General features: G+C 30.7%; 2 protein-coding genes across 12 annotated transcripts; both read right to left on the reverse strand.

Annotated features, from left to right (window-relative positions):
* Nucleotides 1-577: 577 nt before the first annotated feature.
* LOC101215607 (protein KRI1 homolog) lies at nucleotides 578-9259 on the reverse strand. 11 transcript variants are annotated; one of them, XM_011658428.2, is made up of 12 exons: nucleotides 8986-9259; nucleotides 8482-8660; nucleotides 8338-8398; nucleotides 8178-8226; nucleotides 7870-7924; nucleotides 7699-7786; nucleotides 7128-7246; nucleotides 6303-6428; nucleotides 5755-5848; nucleotides 1210-1364; nucleotides 869-955; nucleotides 578-774 (listed from the first exon to the last, which is right to left on the reverse strand). In XM_011658428.2, the coding sequence occupies exons 1-11, from the start codon at nucleotides 9149-9151 to the stop codon at nucleotides 896-898; spliced, it is 1152 nt and encodes a 383-aa protein (XP_011656730.1). In that variant the 5' UTR covers nucleotides 9152-9259; the 3' UTR covers nucleotides 578-774; nucleotides 869-895. The 11 variants fall into 11 exon arrangements, with proteins under 11 accessions (XP_011656730.1, XP_031742745.1, XP_031742743.1 ...); XM_031886885.1 differs by having other exon boundaries at nucleotides 578-955; nucleotides 7699-7747; XM_031886883.1 differs by having other exon boundaries at nucleotides 578-955.
* Nucleotides 9260-10507: 1248 nt separating this feature from the next.
* On the reverse strand, nucleotides 10508-11899 carry LOC101207511. Its single transcript, XM_004153066.3, has one exon. The coding sequence runs from the start codon at nucleotides 11897-11899 to the stop codon at nucleotides 10508-10510; it is 1392 nt and encodes a 463-aa protein (XP_004153114.3).
* Between the last annotated feature and the right edge of the window lie 4791 nt (nucleotides 11900-16690).

Consider the following 16690-nt stretch of genomic DNA (forward strand, 5'->3'; position numbering starts at 1 on the left):
AGATCTATGCTAGTGTGATGAAAGCTTTAATTCTATCTCCTAAAATTATTGTGTGATGGATCCAGCCCTCGATATTGACAAGTCAATGTCAGTCAATCTTCAAAAACTACAATAAAATCAAACTCCAACCATGACTGTGATGAAGTTTAAATTTTGAATTGGATGGAAGATTGAGTTTAATACTGAGACTAAGTTATGAATATAATAGCCACCTACTTAAAATTTAATATTCTCCAGTTTCTTCGAAACATCCTAAATGTTGTATGGTTAGGAGAATTGTTTTACGAGGTTGGTTAATGTGCGTGTGTGCTAACCCAGAAGACACTCACAGATACCAAAAGAAACATCCAAAGTTACATTGAACGACACCAGCCAAAATGCCTATTATTCTGAGGCCAAAAGCCAAATCCCTACTTGAAGCTATGAAACAACTAAATGAAAGATATATTGAAAAGAACTCTGGAAGAAAACCAATATATACTCTTTGAATGAAGTTGTGTTAAGATCAGTAGATTGTTTACCATAATGAAAGTCATTGTACGAAATTGAAACAGCTTCCAGAAACTCAAGATGCATATGTGCAATGAAGAGTGAGAATGTAATGCATATTAGAATGTAAAGCGTGTTCATATAGTTGAGCTGATACAATAATTAGTTCCCAGACATGAATTATTGCATATAGACTGTGCTTACAAATCTCATCATGTGACATAAAGATTCTACTTTAACCAAGTAGTTGATCTGCTTCCTAACAAGAATCTCCTTTTCCTGTAGCTAAAGGGACCAAAAACAGCAGTAGAACAGTGAAAAATATCAAAATGTCATTTATGGGCTCTGAAAAGAAATTGAAAGCCAATAAGTTCGCTACCTAGAAAATCATCCTAAGAAAAAAAGATTAGTGCTTCCATCCTTTTAAATGCCCGTCTTCCATGTATGGCTCCAGAAATCCAATGAACTGAAATGTTGAAAAAAAAAGTACAGCAAGACTTTAGTCTCCTAAGTGGTCAACTTTCTCCATGGACAAACTCAATCAACTTTCCTCGAAGAACTGAGAACATCCATTTTCGTGTAGGTTTTATAGCATTACCAAACATAACTGAGCTGTTATACATACATATATATATATATATATATATATATATATATATATATATATCAATAACTCCAAAACTTATTACATAAGAACAGGGTCTTGTATGAAAATGATACCTTGTTTCCATCTTTTGACCACCTGGCACCATACCCTTCTGCTATCCTTATCTCAAAAACGATCCCATGTGGTGCAACAATATGAATATTCATCCAGCAACATTGAGCTATCAAGTGAACAATCGTATTCATAGCATGCCTATTCTTATCAGAATCTGACAAAAGATATTATTGTGCAAAGGATGATCAGTCAAGTACACATTAAAAAATAAACTTCAATCTTTTCCATTTCTTATATAGAAAATGATTGCAATTCTTGAAACTTCTACGGCTAGTCATAATCAATCGAGGCATTTGTGTGCACTTAGATCCAACATAATTTTGGCTTCAATGTTTGATAATTATTTAGGCTTTAACAACCACATGGTTTTTTGTTTTTGAAAGTTCAAATTACAAAACACTACTTCCACCTACATTTTTTTTTTTTTTTTTTTTTGTAATTCAATAAGGACAATATAACTTCTACCTATCTCATATTTGTGTGATATTGTGATTGTCCACTTTGGGAACACTCATGACTTTGCTTTTCGTTTCACCCAAAAGGTCTTATACCAATTGAGATAATTGTCCTCATTTATGTGCTACGGATCTCCTCTTTCTCAAACTAATTGTTTAAAGCTAACTATACTCTCCTCAAACAAAGTACCACCTTAGTAAAGAAATTGGGAGGAAAGAAACGTAAGTTTAAAAAATAAAATAATAAAAAAGAAATAGTTATTAAATGGAACTTTTAGATAACACTTGAAAATTTAATGGAATTCACAACTTAAAGAAGGAATAATTTTGATGGTAAGCAAAATAAAACAATGGAGTCCATATTGTGCAACTAATTTTGCACCCAACTTCATTAAACAATTCGATAGTTGTCCAATGCAACAGGAATAAAACCTCATATGCTAAATCTTAGAATTATATAGCAAACATACTTCAATTTATCGTTAGAAATATAGCAGGAAAATTCTATTAACGAATATGAGTAGCAACGAGGGAAACAATCTGGTGAACATAAAGATATCGGGAAGAGAAGGGCGAAAAATTTCTCCAACATGCAAAGGAGTTAGCTCGTTAATGATTGACAATAATTACCTGGCTGATGATCAGTGTTTTGATTTTTTCTTAGATTTCAAGGTTGTCTTGCCGTATGCCAGATTCCTAAAGTGAGACAATTTAAGCTCAGCTTGACGTTGTTTTCTCCTGGCTTTCCGAGATAAATTGCCCTTGTCAACATTATTTACTTTGTCATTCTCATTGTCATCCAAAATGTGCATGTTGGAGCAATTTTTCCCCCTTCTCTTCCCAATATCTTTCTGTTCACCAGATTGTTTGCCTCTAAGGAGCTCCCTAGACCTCATTTTCAGGCGCTGTCTAGTACTATTTGGCATCTTCCATTCTTCCTTATAAGGGGCCAACTTTTTCATAGAAACAAACTGATTCAACTCCTTGTCATCCATTGCTAGGATTTCAGCAGTACTCAATCCATAACGATTAGGTTGTATTTTGGCGTACTTAAACCTCGTCTTCAAGTCTCCAACTGTATCCTCGTAATCTAATTTATAATACTCCTCCATCATGGCTTCCTTAGCTTTTTGGTACAGAGATAATTTACGCTTCCTCTTTCTTGTGCCTTTTTCATCCTCATTGCCTTGTTCTTCATCTTCTTCATTATCTTCATTGCTCATATCATTATCAATTTTATGGCTTAAACTCCTTTCCCTAGCTGCAAAGAAGCCATCACCTGACTCAGAGGATGTCCACCCTTTTGGCAATCCAAGCAACTCATCCTCTTTGTCGAAATCAGGTTTCTCATGCTCACCAATGCCTTCGTCATCCATATCACTTCCAAACCCAGGATCAATGTCTTCTTTCTCATAATAATTTTCACTAAAAGCCACTTTCATCATCCTGTCATACTCTTCAGGATCAAAATCATCATCTAAATCTTTAATATCCAATAAGCAATTCTCGTCCTCCCCAAGTCCTGCTGTCTCTCTAATCTTCCTAAGCTTCTGTTTTACCTCCTCCTTCTTCAAATTTTTTAAATGCTTCAACTCCTCCTCTCTCTCTAATCTTGCAATCTCCATCCTCTCTTCCTTGTTCTTTCTCTGCTCTTTCCTCGAATTCTTCTTTTTCCTAACTGACCCCTCAATGGTCCTACTATGCCCCCAAATGGTATCTTCTGCACTTTCTTGGAACCGGTATTCATATTCCTCTTGTTTTTCAATCTCTTCCTCGTCCTCCGATAGCATGTTCAACTCCTCTTCCTTAACCGTTGCATCTTCACCAATCCACAGTTTATTCTTAAAATATTGTTTCAAGAACTTAGAATTTTCATCCAATTGGTCGTCCCCATCTCCAAAATACTCATCCAACTTCTTCTCAAATTCTTCATTTTTTTCCTCTTCCACTGAACCTGTCTCCTTCACTTTTAACAATTCCTCCTCATCATTTTCATTTTGCACTTCAGCTGCCTCCAAGAATGCCTTGCGTATTTCTTCTTGCTCCTTATCGTAAACCTTCACATTTTTAGTATTCTCATCATTGAATTCAGGACCCTCTTCAATCAAATGCTTCGCTACCACATCTTTCAAATACATACTACTTTTCTTCTTTTCTGTTAAACTACCTTTGACGTCATCACTTTCCTTGGCATGGCTGTCATCATCTGAATCAAAAAGCTTGGCCTCTTTCTGTTTGAGTGTCGGATCCTTCTTCTTTACCTTGATTAATGCATCGAAGAACTCCAAGTCCTTCCTAAAATTTTGGCTATCTTCTTCCTCTGAAGAAGATGATTCAGATTCAGAGCTTTCTGATTCAGAGTCTTCAATTAGACCCTTCTTCTTTAGCTCCTCTAAGCGCTGAAGATCCTGTCGCTTCTGGTTATGCTCAAACCTTTTAGCATAATCCTGATTAATTTCTATCTTTGAGTTGTCATTATCAGAATCACTTCCATCAAATAACCGTAGACCCATTGTTTCTGCAACAAAAGAATGTTCAAATTAGGATTTTTCATAAATATTGGCAGACTTTAAATTAGTAAGACCCTCAATCTATGTGGTGCAAATTTGTTTAAATTAGTAAGACCCAAAATTTAATTGAAATTATTCAAATGCAAGCATAGCCAATTACATACATTCCCATACATTCGTTTAAATTAAGCATAAATTTCAATTGTCTAGTTACACATGTGCGGCATCCATAAAAGATGTAGTTTTGAGTATCTCATACGTTCCCTTAATAACTTTTGTACATACTGTGTAGTGTGACTTTCCATTTTTTTTGTTTATGTATATCTCATAAAGCAAAACTTCACAAATACAAATTGAACAATATAATGCATCATGATGAACTTACTTGGAGGAGGGCAGCGGCGAGTGGTGCGTCGAGGGGTCCGGCGAGCAGATTGGAAACTACTTGCAAGAGAGGGAGGGAGGAAGACGGCAAGACGAAATGTGGAAAACGGGAGAGAGAGGGAGGCGGCGGGAAGGGAGTCTCGGGCAGGGGCGAATGCGGCGAGCGTCCGGCAAGTGCGGCGAGAAGATGAAGTGTCCGGCACGGTCAGGGGCGAGTGCTGCGAGAAAGGGGATTATCGGACACGGAGAGGAAAAATCGTGGGTGGGCGGCGGTTGTTTGGGACAAAAGGGATTGGGAAAAAGTAGAAATTAGGGTTTTTTTAAAAATTAATTTTCTAACAAATAGCAAATACTTTTTTTAATAAATAAACCATAAATCAGTAATGAAAAAGGAATTAGAATTAATTTTAAAAATAATAAAATAAATTAAAATATTTACGAGTAAGAGTAAAATTTTAAATTCTATTTCTATCTTAGAAGAATATCAATGTTGATGGATAAAATCTAAAAATTTTGCTATATATTATAAATAAACATTTCGTCAAATTTACTATTTTTTTTATGATTATTCATCCTAACGTTCTTTTTAAGTAATTTTAAATTAAGAGATAACAAAAAAAATAGAAACTATCATTCACACTTTTAGAAAAAAATAATGTTATTTTAATCACCAAAGTTATATTATATAGTTTTATTGGTTATTATAAATGTTGTCATTATTTGTTAAATTAAAGTATTTTCATATTGAGAATCGTAGATCAATTTAAACTAAAATTATCCTCACAAACAAAGTAACACCGTAGTAAAGAAATTGAGAGGAAAGAAACCTAAGTTTCAAAAATAGAAAACTAAGAAAGGAAGTACTTAACAAATGGAACTTTTAGATAACACATGAAAATTTAATGGAATTCACAACTTAAAGCAGAAATGATTTTGATGGTAAGCAAAATAAAACAATGGAGTCCATATATATTGTGCAACTAATGCAACAGGAATAAAACATCATATCCTAAATCTTAGAACTATATAGCAAACATACTTCAATTTATAGTTAGATATATAGCAGGAAAATTCTATCAACGAATGAGTAGCATATACAGTTGATTGATGAAATCACATGAATGAAAATCTTCATCCAAGTCATCATATGCAAGATCACAAAATCAAGAATTATAGAAATCAAGACACTGCTCACCATTTCCATCAAAAGTACCCCAATGTTTGCTGCTAGATCTATGATGATGCTTTGCCAATGCCTTAGCTCCGTGAGTTAACTTTATGCCTTTACCCTCGATTCATTAAGAAAACTAACTTCCATAAATGGGCGACAAGTAAACCACAAAAAACAAGTATGTAACAAACAGAACTGTAAATGTTCATCTTTCAAAGCTTGATTTGAAAAGTAGTTATACTTTTCTTAAAGTACTATCCAATAGTTAAGACATACTAAATTCAACCATTCCAAATTTCAATTACTTATTCTCTTTCAGGATTGACATTTTATGCTTTCTTTTTTTTTTTAATGGAGTGCGATTATTATTTGATGTAAAATTTATAAATAAGGAGATTAAAGTTGAAGGCAGAGCACTATATCCAAACTTCAGAAAATTTGGAGTAATTGATTTAGATGTCAAAATACTATTCAATACCAATAGAATTGACTGGACAGCGCATGCAGCATAATAAACTCTTTTCGCTTGGGATAAAAAATGAAGCAACTCATCATGAATTATATAATCTGACCTCGGGTTTATATGGAAGCACAAACGAAGATAAAAGAGCTGATCTTGGTGGGGGAAGAGCATCAGCAACCGTTCCTGCGGTATGTGCCAAGCCAAGAAGACCTTGAAGACCTTCATAACTCAGCCCCTGGAGTAGAGAATTTGATAATCAATGCAAACTATATAGTATACCATGCACTTCTATATGACTAATGTCAGCAAGTTAACACAAAAGTTTGCTGTATGTGAGGGCCATTGAGAAGAGGAAAATACAGCAGGGAAAGTAAAAGAAAATCACAAAAACGACATTAGATGAAATATACTTCCTTATTTAAACTGAAAGCGCCAAAGAATGAAGCAAAATGAAAATCGGTACAAGAGTCCAAAATGTAAAGACATCCAGCAGTTGAACTTTATAGCGTTCACAACATATAACTGAAGGACTTCTTGAATTGAATTCATACCTTATCATCACGAGCATTGATACTACTTCAATATTCCTCCTCATTTAAACGGATCTTATGTCAAAGATAAACGAATAGCACATAGGACTAACTGCTAATAACTTCATATATATACGTATATATAAACATAAGTACACAATTAGAATAAACTAGAAGATGCAGTACCACAGATCGGACTTGTGATCAAGGTTACAAGTCTGTTAACAACTTCATATTATTAGTCCTACAATTTTGACTGGCATGTAGCATTGACCTAGAACTTTAAGATGATTTAATTCAATTCAAGATGTACTCCTAAATATTCAAAACTTTGACTACATGCTGAAGTTCTTTTAAATTTTGCTATTCTATCACCATATATTTTAGCAACAAAGAAAACTCACTGAGATTATTGCAGCTAAAGAAATGTATGGCTGAAATGGCACACTTGAAATGCATAGAGCAAGAACACTGTCAGCCATTTCTTCGTCTTCTCTGTTCAAAGATTTCAATATTTGCAAACCTGAAAATATGTGCAGCATAATTGTTTCCTATGAAGAAATTCACTGTTTCAATTCAACAACTTCAACCATCTCTATTTACTACTTTTTAGGTTTGTTTCATTTTTATTTCTCTCTCGCAAATATTATATGCCCAGTTTCTCACTTCCCTAATGTTTATCCTTGCAAACTGGTTAAGAGTTGAAAAAAGGGCCACTCTTGCTGATCATAGCTTTAATGGTTGAATTAAATGGACTGGTCAATTATCACTATTCCAAGAAGAATAAAAAATGCATCAAAGGAGCAACTCAACCAAAGTTGGTTCTTTAACTAATTTCTTCATCAAGTTAACATGTTCCATCTGAGTCAATAAGATTAACTGCAAAGATGTTCCATGAAGTAAATTTTCTGTTTCTACAAAAACGTTGGACTGTTTGGTATCAAACCAATTTCTGTTTTTATGTTTTGGTATTACCTTCATCGATGCTTTCAACTCCAGGCAGGATGCTTTGAAGATTTTCAGACTCCAACATATCAGAAAAAGACACATACCGATGGATATCCTTCAATACTCAATCGTTTAGCAAGTTACAAAAAATAACTTAAGCCAAAGGAATACAAAATGAAAAGCAACAATACAATATACCAAGATTTCAAATACAAGACATTTATTGACGATAATCAGCATTCCTGGTTCAAGTCTGCAGCCACAAAGAAAAGGGGGAAATCAAATCTATGTATTGGCAATATTATTGTTATTGTTATTTTTTAAAAAAAATAGCTTTATAAAGAAAACCAGGAGGGCTCTAGTTCAATTGAGACGAGAGTGCATGACACTGACAAGGAATCTATGGGATTATAGATCAAATGAACAATTATGCACTAACTTAATTATATTTAAAGTGAGACTTGAAATGAATTTTGTACGATGATGATATGTGTTAAAAGAAATACCTATCGTATTTGCCCAAAGCATACTTTCCTTCAACTGTTTTTTGGCCATCTACAAACAAATTTATAAGGCAGTCCATTGAGGTGGTGAATCAACAAACTATGGAACTTGGATATACCTATTGCTCTAGACTAATAACATTTGACTTTCAATTCACAATACCTTTTAGCTGCGTAAAGAAAGGCTCGTCGATATAAAGTTCAAGGTTAAGAGTTCTAAGCATCTGCTGAAACAAAAGTCTTTTAACGCATGATAAAATTGATCTTATCAGATAATACAAAAAAGAAAGCTGCACCCACTACGTACCTGTACCATTTCAGACCCTTTATCCATAATCAGCTTCAACCACATTTCCTCTTTCTGCTTTAAAGAACTTTCTCCATTCTTCATTAACATTTTCTCATACATTGGACAGAAAGTGCCGGAACAGAGAGATTCCCACAAAGCCAACGATAAACGTTCGTATAAAGGATATGGAGGAACACCTTCATTAAAAAGAACCATACAATTTTATATTGATGCCCTTGAGCTAAATCAAAAAGTCATCCTAATGTGTTGTAGACAAAAATTAAACTAGACATGAACTAAACAAAGACTAGCTACTTCAATAAAGAAAACCCTTTTCGGTGAGATGGGTCCAAATTAAAGCATATAATGCAACGAGTGAGCTGCCCTTGACATTCAGTTACAAAAAGCTTCTCAACGATCTTTCTACCAAAAACCTTACAATTATTGGAACAACAGTTGGAGGGAAAATTTAAAAAAACAGAGAACACAAAAAAATTGAACAAGGGAGTTTCCCATTTTCACCTGCTTTGGAGTATGGCAAGGGATTGGAAGTGGAAGGATCATGTTTAAAGAGAGAAGAGCAGAAGGCACTGGAGAGACCCAAATCAAAGTCTGGGGTTCCGTTAGTGGATGATTGCAGAACAAACTTGAGCAGCTCCTGCACACAATCCTCGAGTTTGATGATCATAATCGGAGACGGAGAGCCTTCTGGAGAAGATGAAGATCGATGATGGCTACTCACATATTTGTTGTTTAGTTTACAAAAATGACTAAAACGAATGATATCATATGATTTGATCGTTGATGATATATAATCATGAACATTTAATTCATGGTATTACTTACTAGGGATCCAATCATACTTAATTAAATATAAATGCCATAGAAATCTCAAAGAATTAATTTAGTTTGATAATTCAACCACATGACTTTTATTTTAGTTATTGTTATATGAATTAAACTTATAGTTATAATAATACATTATGTGGATATTCAATTTTTTGAGGAAAAGAGAAACCTAATAAGTATTTTAGGATTATAAAAAATTATATAATTGAGAAATTGAGAATACTTTGCATTTAGAAATAAAAAAATTGTTTTTTAATATAGTAAAATAAACTAAAATATTTAGCAGTATAGCAAAACATTACTTATAGATATTGATAGGTACAACAAATCTATCGACATGTTTATCATCGTTATACTATAAAATTTTTGTTATAATTATAAATAATTTCAACTATTTTATTATTTACAACAAATTTTCAAAAATAAATATATTACTTATTTGTGAATTCTACGTGATTTTTGTTTGAATCTATGATATTTCTTTTCAATCAACTATAAGTCTTATAATATATTTTATTATTATTTAGTTCATGATCATGTATCAAGTATAAAAGATTTTGGTATACCATATTGGAAAAAAATTGTTGAATGTTGACTGAGCCATCATGGACAGAGTTTTTTCATTTTCGAAATTGTTCAATAAATATTTTATTGATTTTTTATATTTTTAAAAAATTCCATTTAAATAACCTATTAACTATTATGCATTAAATGGTAGAAAACTGCATTAAGAATTTTAAGGGTGAATTGTCATTAATCACAAAAATAGTAAATTTTTTAAATAAAATGTGGATGGTGGATGAATTTTGTTATAATTTGTAATTAGTTTTAATATTTTGTAATTTGAGTCCAAATCTAAAATCTATATAAAGAAAAAATTAATATGCATCCAACTTGGAATATATCACATATAAAATATATATGTTAATAGAAAAGAGATTAGAATTAAAATATATATAACTTTTAGTATATATGTTGCATTGTAGTGCATTATTTGATAGGTAATACTTTTTGGTAGCATAGTAATAAGATAGATCATCACATTTTGATTTATTTCAAGCTTTATCCAAGACAAGAGATAAAGCTATACACACAATCAAAAGTATATAAAAGAAAAATTAAGAAACGCACACAAATGACATAGGAGTGGCTGATGGATAACATAGTGTGGTATAGTGATGATGAATTATATAGATCAGAGAGGGAGAGACTTGCTTTGATAATTAAAATTAAAGGTATAGACTCCAGTGTAAAGACCATCATCACACACTCTCTCAACTTTTCTTCCATTCCGAAGAAGATCTCGTTGCGTGTACGAAAATGGAATATCACATTTGGCCTTAGTTGCAAGAAGAGTAACTTTCATCTTTGTGTTTGGTGGTACAATAACAGTATATGTTCCAGTTACTTCTTTACTTTCTTGAATAGTTTCTCCCCATTTGTAACTACCTTCAAAAGTGTAGTTGACTTTAATCTCAGTTTCAAAAAGTGAAGGAACCCCGGCTTTAATGGAAGTCTCTATACCCACACCTATGGTTAGTGAAGATTCCCAAGTTTTAGATTTTTCTTCTTGGTACCTCAAACTTACGGTCATAATCGCCTCTTTTGGGCTCGTGTTGATAGCCTCCTCCGCGGCCATTGTTAGTACTTGTGCGTCATATTTCCTCGCATCCATAGTTCGGTATTGAATATTGTAGATTTCCCTTGAAATAATTGGCTCAACGATCTCCAATTCTGCATCCTGTGTGATAGAATCAATATTAGAGTTCAAAAAGTTCGACTTACCATCAGCACTTAAATTCCTACAGAACATGCCATTGGCAACGTTTCGAAGCGCGACTTTATTTTTAGCAATCTTGATTGGCCAAAACAAGGTGTTTTTGTCGTTCTCCGTCTGGTCGTCTGAGTCAGCCTTGATCCAGTTTGGGTCACGTCTCCAAAACATCTTCGTAGATTCATTCTTAATTCTTATAGTTCCATCGCCGACGTTGAAAACTTCTTGGCTCACCCTAGGGTCTCCAACGTCGTGGGCATTGAATTGCAAATATGTGGTGTAATTATAAGGATAGGCAGCGAGAAACTTGTCACCGTTCTTAAAGGTGACGTATTTAGGGAGTCGGATGATGTTTTCAAAATCGACTAACAAAAGTAATTTGTCGCCATGATGTTTTTCATCTTGTTTATATCTAGTTGTGAGAACATTGGGATGATTCTTGCAACTAGTACATCGACATGCATAGGTTTGAAGCAATACATCAAATAAATAGTAAGTCCCTACAGTAGGACCTTGGATGATATTAAACAATGTGCATGGCCATGAGGTATCGTTTTCACTCGGCTTGCTAACAAAGGGACGAACAAAGCGATTGTAGTCATTGGAAGAGGCTAAGTACTTGTTGTTGTAGCAACATTTAATGTGCCAATATTTACCATTCTTGTCGGGCTCAATCTCGAACTTTGTAAACGGGGTCAAAGCTTGATCAGAAGAGAAGTATAGATTGCCCTTAAAAAAACCATGGGTAAGGTATTGAAGGTACTTCCTTTCTGTGTGGTTCTGAAATCCTACATACTTAGGGAGAAACGACATTATTATAGATATGATCAACAGATACAAAGAGAGAGAGAGAGATGAGCTTGAGTGTACGTGTATGTATGTATAAGTTTTCTTCTTCTTAATTACACACTTAATTCTCTAAGGTGTGAGTACTAATACCCAATATCCAAACCTCTTCTCTTTATATATACATGTATGGATAACTAATATTAACTATTATCTTCTGCATGATCGTAGGACGATACATCACTTATAATATGGATAACAAGGAATCCTTACTTTACTTTTTTTCTTTATTGACTAAATAATTTAAACTTTATACTTTGTGTCAATCAAAAATATCTCTCAACCCTAAATATATATATTTTTAAAAATAATTTAAAGCAGCATTTTCAAAAATAGCAAAATAAAATAAAATATTTACAAGCTATAACAAAATTTTAGATTTTATGAGTGATAAAAATGTAGCATATCAATGATTATCAGTTATAGAATTGATTGTAAATATTTTGTAAAATCTACTGCTTTTTTAAATTTCCCTAATTTAAAAGTATTTACATTGCATTGCACATGTTATGTAAAAAGAAAATATTTAAAAGTTGTAGATTCATGGTACGGTGATAGAAAACTACTAGCTATAGAATCCAAGATTTTGCTATAGTTTTTAAATATTTTAATTAATTTATTTTGCTATTTTAAAAAATAGTCATAAGACCATAAATTAGTTATTTAAGATTTTTTTCGAAAACTCATTCTTATGTTTTAGATTTGGGAAATTGTCAAATATTCATTTACACTTTATAGAAAAATAAAATTGAATCACTCTCGAGAAAATATAATTTTTGTTTGTTTTTTTGGATGAAGTGAAAATAGTTTGTCAAATTTTTTTATATTTTTTTAAAAAAATTGAAGATTTGGTTAGCTTAAATTATTATTTATTATTAAAAACCATTATATATATTTTAAAATTTTGTGAATATTTAGAAATCTAATTTTTTTAAAAACATTGTTCACTTTTGGTTGTAGTGAATATATATCAAAATCTATTAGATTTTCAAAAAAAAATTATCTCCAACCTAATATCTATTATTATTTTCTAAAAATTGTTCCGATAGAAATATATAAAAAAATATTAATTTTTATATGTGGTGATAGACTCTTATCGCTGATATAGTCTATATTATTGATAGATTTCCAAATATTGATCTAAATTTTGTTATATCAAAAAAGAAAAAATAAAAACCAAAGTTTTTTACTACCGACACCTTTTTCCACTCTCCAACACTAGAGTCACCCACCTTTCTACAACATAATGGATGTGAGACAAACACTTTTAATATTTTGCCAAAAATTCTTACAAAAATGATATTTTCAGTACGTGGAACCCTCCGTTTAAAATTTGCAGAACTAGGAAGATTTAGAAAAAGTCGTTTTAGAAAAGAGGTTAATATAATTGCTAACCTGAGTAGTTATCTCAAGGACAAGAGATCTCGAATTCAAATCTTTCCACGCTTCCGTATTGTATTATTTAAACATATCTTTAAAAAAACTTAATTAATTTGTAACCTAAAAATAAATAACATTATCTTTTTGTTTTCTTTTCATACGAAGATTATATTGCTGCTTAAGAACAATATACTTTACTAAATTCTTTTGTTTGAGCAGACTAGAACATACTGATATATTCCATGTTTCACATTGTTGAACGACTTTAACTTTTACATTCATACAACTTTTGTACGAGCATCTTATTTTTGTTTCGAGTCATTGACATTCAACCTCGCCAGTTCCAAAATATGGGGCTGTTTATTAATTCTCTCTCTTTAGTTAGGAGGGTCTCTATCTCTAAATAAAAAGTTGTTTAAATAATTGATCCTCAATCTGCTTTTAATATACATGTTATTGACCAAGGTTATATAAATGTTATTAGTACATATTAATCAAGAGTTCAAAAATGTTATGTATTTTTTTCTTAAACTAATATTATTTAAGGTAATGTGATCCCAAACCTTAAGTTACTTAATGAAGCAATGAAGAAGAATATAGCTAAATATAGTAGATGCCTTTATCTTTCTTTCTTTGATCATTTCGTCTTCATCTTATTCCATTGCTAGATTAGATCTTGTTGAACTTATATCTAATACCATAAATCTTTCTTCATTTATGCTTGAATTATTAAACTACATTCTATTTCCTTACCCGAACTTTGAATACTTTAAAGAAAAATATTTAAAAAAGTAGATTTTACAAAATATTTACGAACATATACCAAATTCTATCATATCAGTCATAGAATCTAAAATTTTGCTAGTAAATACTTTATTTTATTTTGTTATTTTTAAAAATGTTTTATATATAAAACATCGATATAAAAACAGTAAAAAGACTTTTAAAGACAGATTTGTCCGGTTTTAAATTAAATGTATTGAATTAAAAAATTATTAGGTAAATTGATTTTTAAAAAGAGAAATTTTTAGAAATAGTAGATTTTACAAAATATTTACAACTTATAGCAAATTCTATCACTGATAGTCATTGATATGCTATCGTGATAGAAGACTATCATTGATGGAATCTAAAATTTTGGTATAGCTTGTAAATATTTTAATTTATTTTGCTATTTTAAAAAATGTTCCTCCCCAACCTAAAAGTTTTGTTTAATTAAATAATTAGAGTAATAATAAGAATTTAGCTTTAATGATTGGAATAAAAAAACGGTTAATAACTAATTGAGTCCAAACTTACCGTATAAACACACACAAGATTGAAGATCGAAAATTGCTCGAAGATGAAGATGAAAATTGAAATTGTTCATAGTAAAACATTATTTGTTAATTTATAATTTTTTTTGTTATAGTTTATACTGTTTTTTTTGTTAATAATTCAACCGTTTATAATATTTTTTGTGCATAGAAACGTACAAAACTTTATTTTCATAAACTTTTAATTTATCCAAAAAAAAATGAGATGTGTTATTTTGATTTAATTATTTAGTTCATTTTCTATAAGATAGATGAAAAAAGGTGTGATTAATAAAGTTAGAAGTTTTTCTAAAATCGTGAATAAAAGTAATTACAATTGTTTACAAATTTAATTATATTATAGCAAATCAAAAATAAAAATAGAAAACCTGTTAGCATTTAAAATTTTATAGTTTGTTACATTTATTATATAAATGTGTTTGAAATCGTATTCAAATATACATTTTCTTTCACAGAAATTTGTTCAAAATAATATTATGTAGATTTATTGTAGCAGAGATTTATAGAGAAAATGTCAATAAAGCTGATAAATAAAAAAAGGGATAAAAGTTCTATTTTTTAAAAAATGGATCATACTCGTTCACCCATCGTTGTATTGCATAAATTTACGAGCATTTCCAATCTTATAAGTATTTTTTTGAAGACTAAATGTACAATTGTATTGATACAAAAGCATACATGTATGGTAATACTTAGTGAATTAAAATTATAGTTATAATACATTGTGTGGACATTTAATTTTTTTTTAAGGAAAGGAGAAATCTAATTAGTAATTTAAGATAATTATCCAAAATTATATAACTGTGAATGCTTTGTAATTAAAATAATAAATAAATTAGTTATTTTCTAATATCAAAATAAACTAAAATATTTAAAGTATAGGAAAGTATCACTTATAGGTGTTGATAGATACAATAAATTTATGAATGTTTATCATTGATTTACTATGAAAATTCTCTTATAATTAAAAATAATTTCAACCATTTTATTATTGGGACACTTGCAAAAATGACAAAACAAGTTATAATAATTAAGTCCATAACACACAAGTTTTATTATTTTCGAAGATGGCAAAAACGAAGTCCAACCCACACATCAAGAGGTAAAATATCACTAATGTCTTTGTTACTAATATACATCTGATACACCTTATACACGTCTGATACACCTAATACACCCCTTGATACACCTAATATACCCCTTGATACACCTGATACTTCTTGATACACCCGATATATTTGATTGATACACTTGATGCACCTAATACTTTTTGATACATTCGATACCTTTTGATACACACCTGAAACATTACTAATATATGTTTGATACACTGCAGATACATTTAGTATTCTTCACTTATACAATTGATTGATTAAATGCACTTGATATGCTTGAAGTCCTACTTATATACTTGATATAATATTGATATACACTTGTAAACTTGATTCATATACTTGATAATGATTCACTTTACTAATATGTTTTAACAATATATTGTTAATATACTTGATAATGATACACTGAGTTACATCATTCATATACTTAATAATACTCTAACGAACTACGTAAAGTTTGAAAAAACGAAAATCATGTAGTAAGTATATTAACCAACTAATACATATAATATAAGTATATCACAACACTATATACGAAACTGAGAAAAAGTAAAACAAAAAAATTAATGTAAAAAAATAAAACAAAATCATTTGGAATCTAATTCAACTCAAAATACATATCGAAGGAAGTAAAAAAAAAATCACAAATGAAGTTAATTACTCCGATCAACAACCATTATATTATATTTCATATTGCAATTATTGTACTATTGATATTTTAAAATTAAGATTAAGACAAAAAGAATAAATTATTTTTTTAGTATAAGAATAAACAAATAATTAGGGTCTTAGAAAGTGAGAGAATAAATAAATAATAAGTAGACATTAAATAGAGGAAGAGAAATAAGTTATTGAACGGTAATTTAGGAATAATAACAAACTTAAGATGAAGAAGTAAAAATTTTGCCATATTTACAAAATTCTAAAACAATGTGCTATAATTGCTA

Source organism: Cucumis sativus, chromosome 6, assembly GCF_000004075.3.
Source record: "Cucumis sativus cultivar 9930 chromosome 6, Cucumber_9930_V3, whole genome shotgun sequence".
Lineage (NCBI taxonomy): Eukaryota > Viridiplantae > Streptophyta > Magnoliopsida > Cucurbitales > Cucurbitaceae > Cucumis > Cucumis sativus.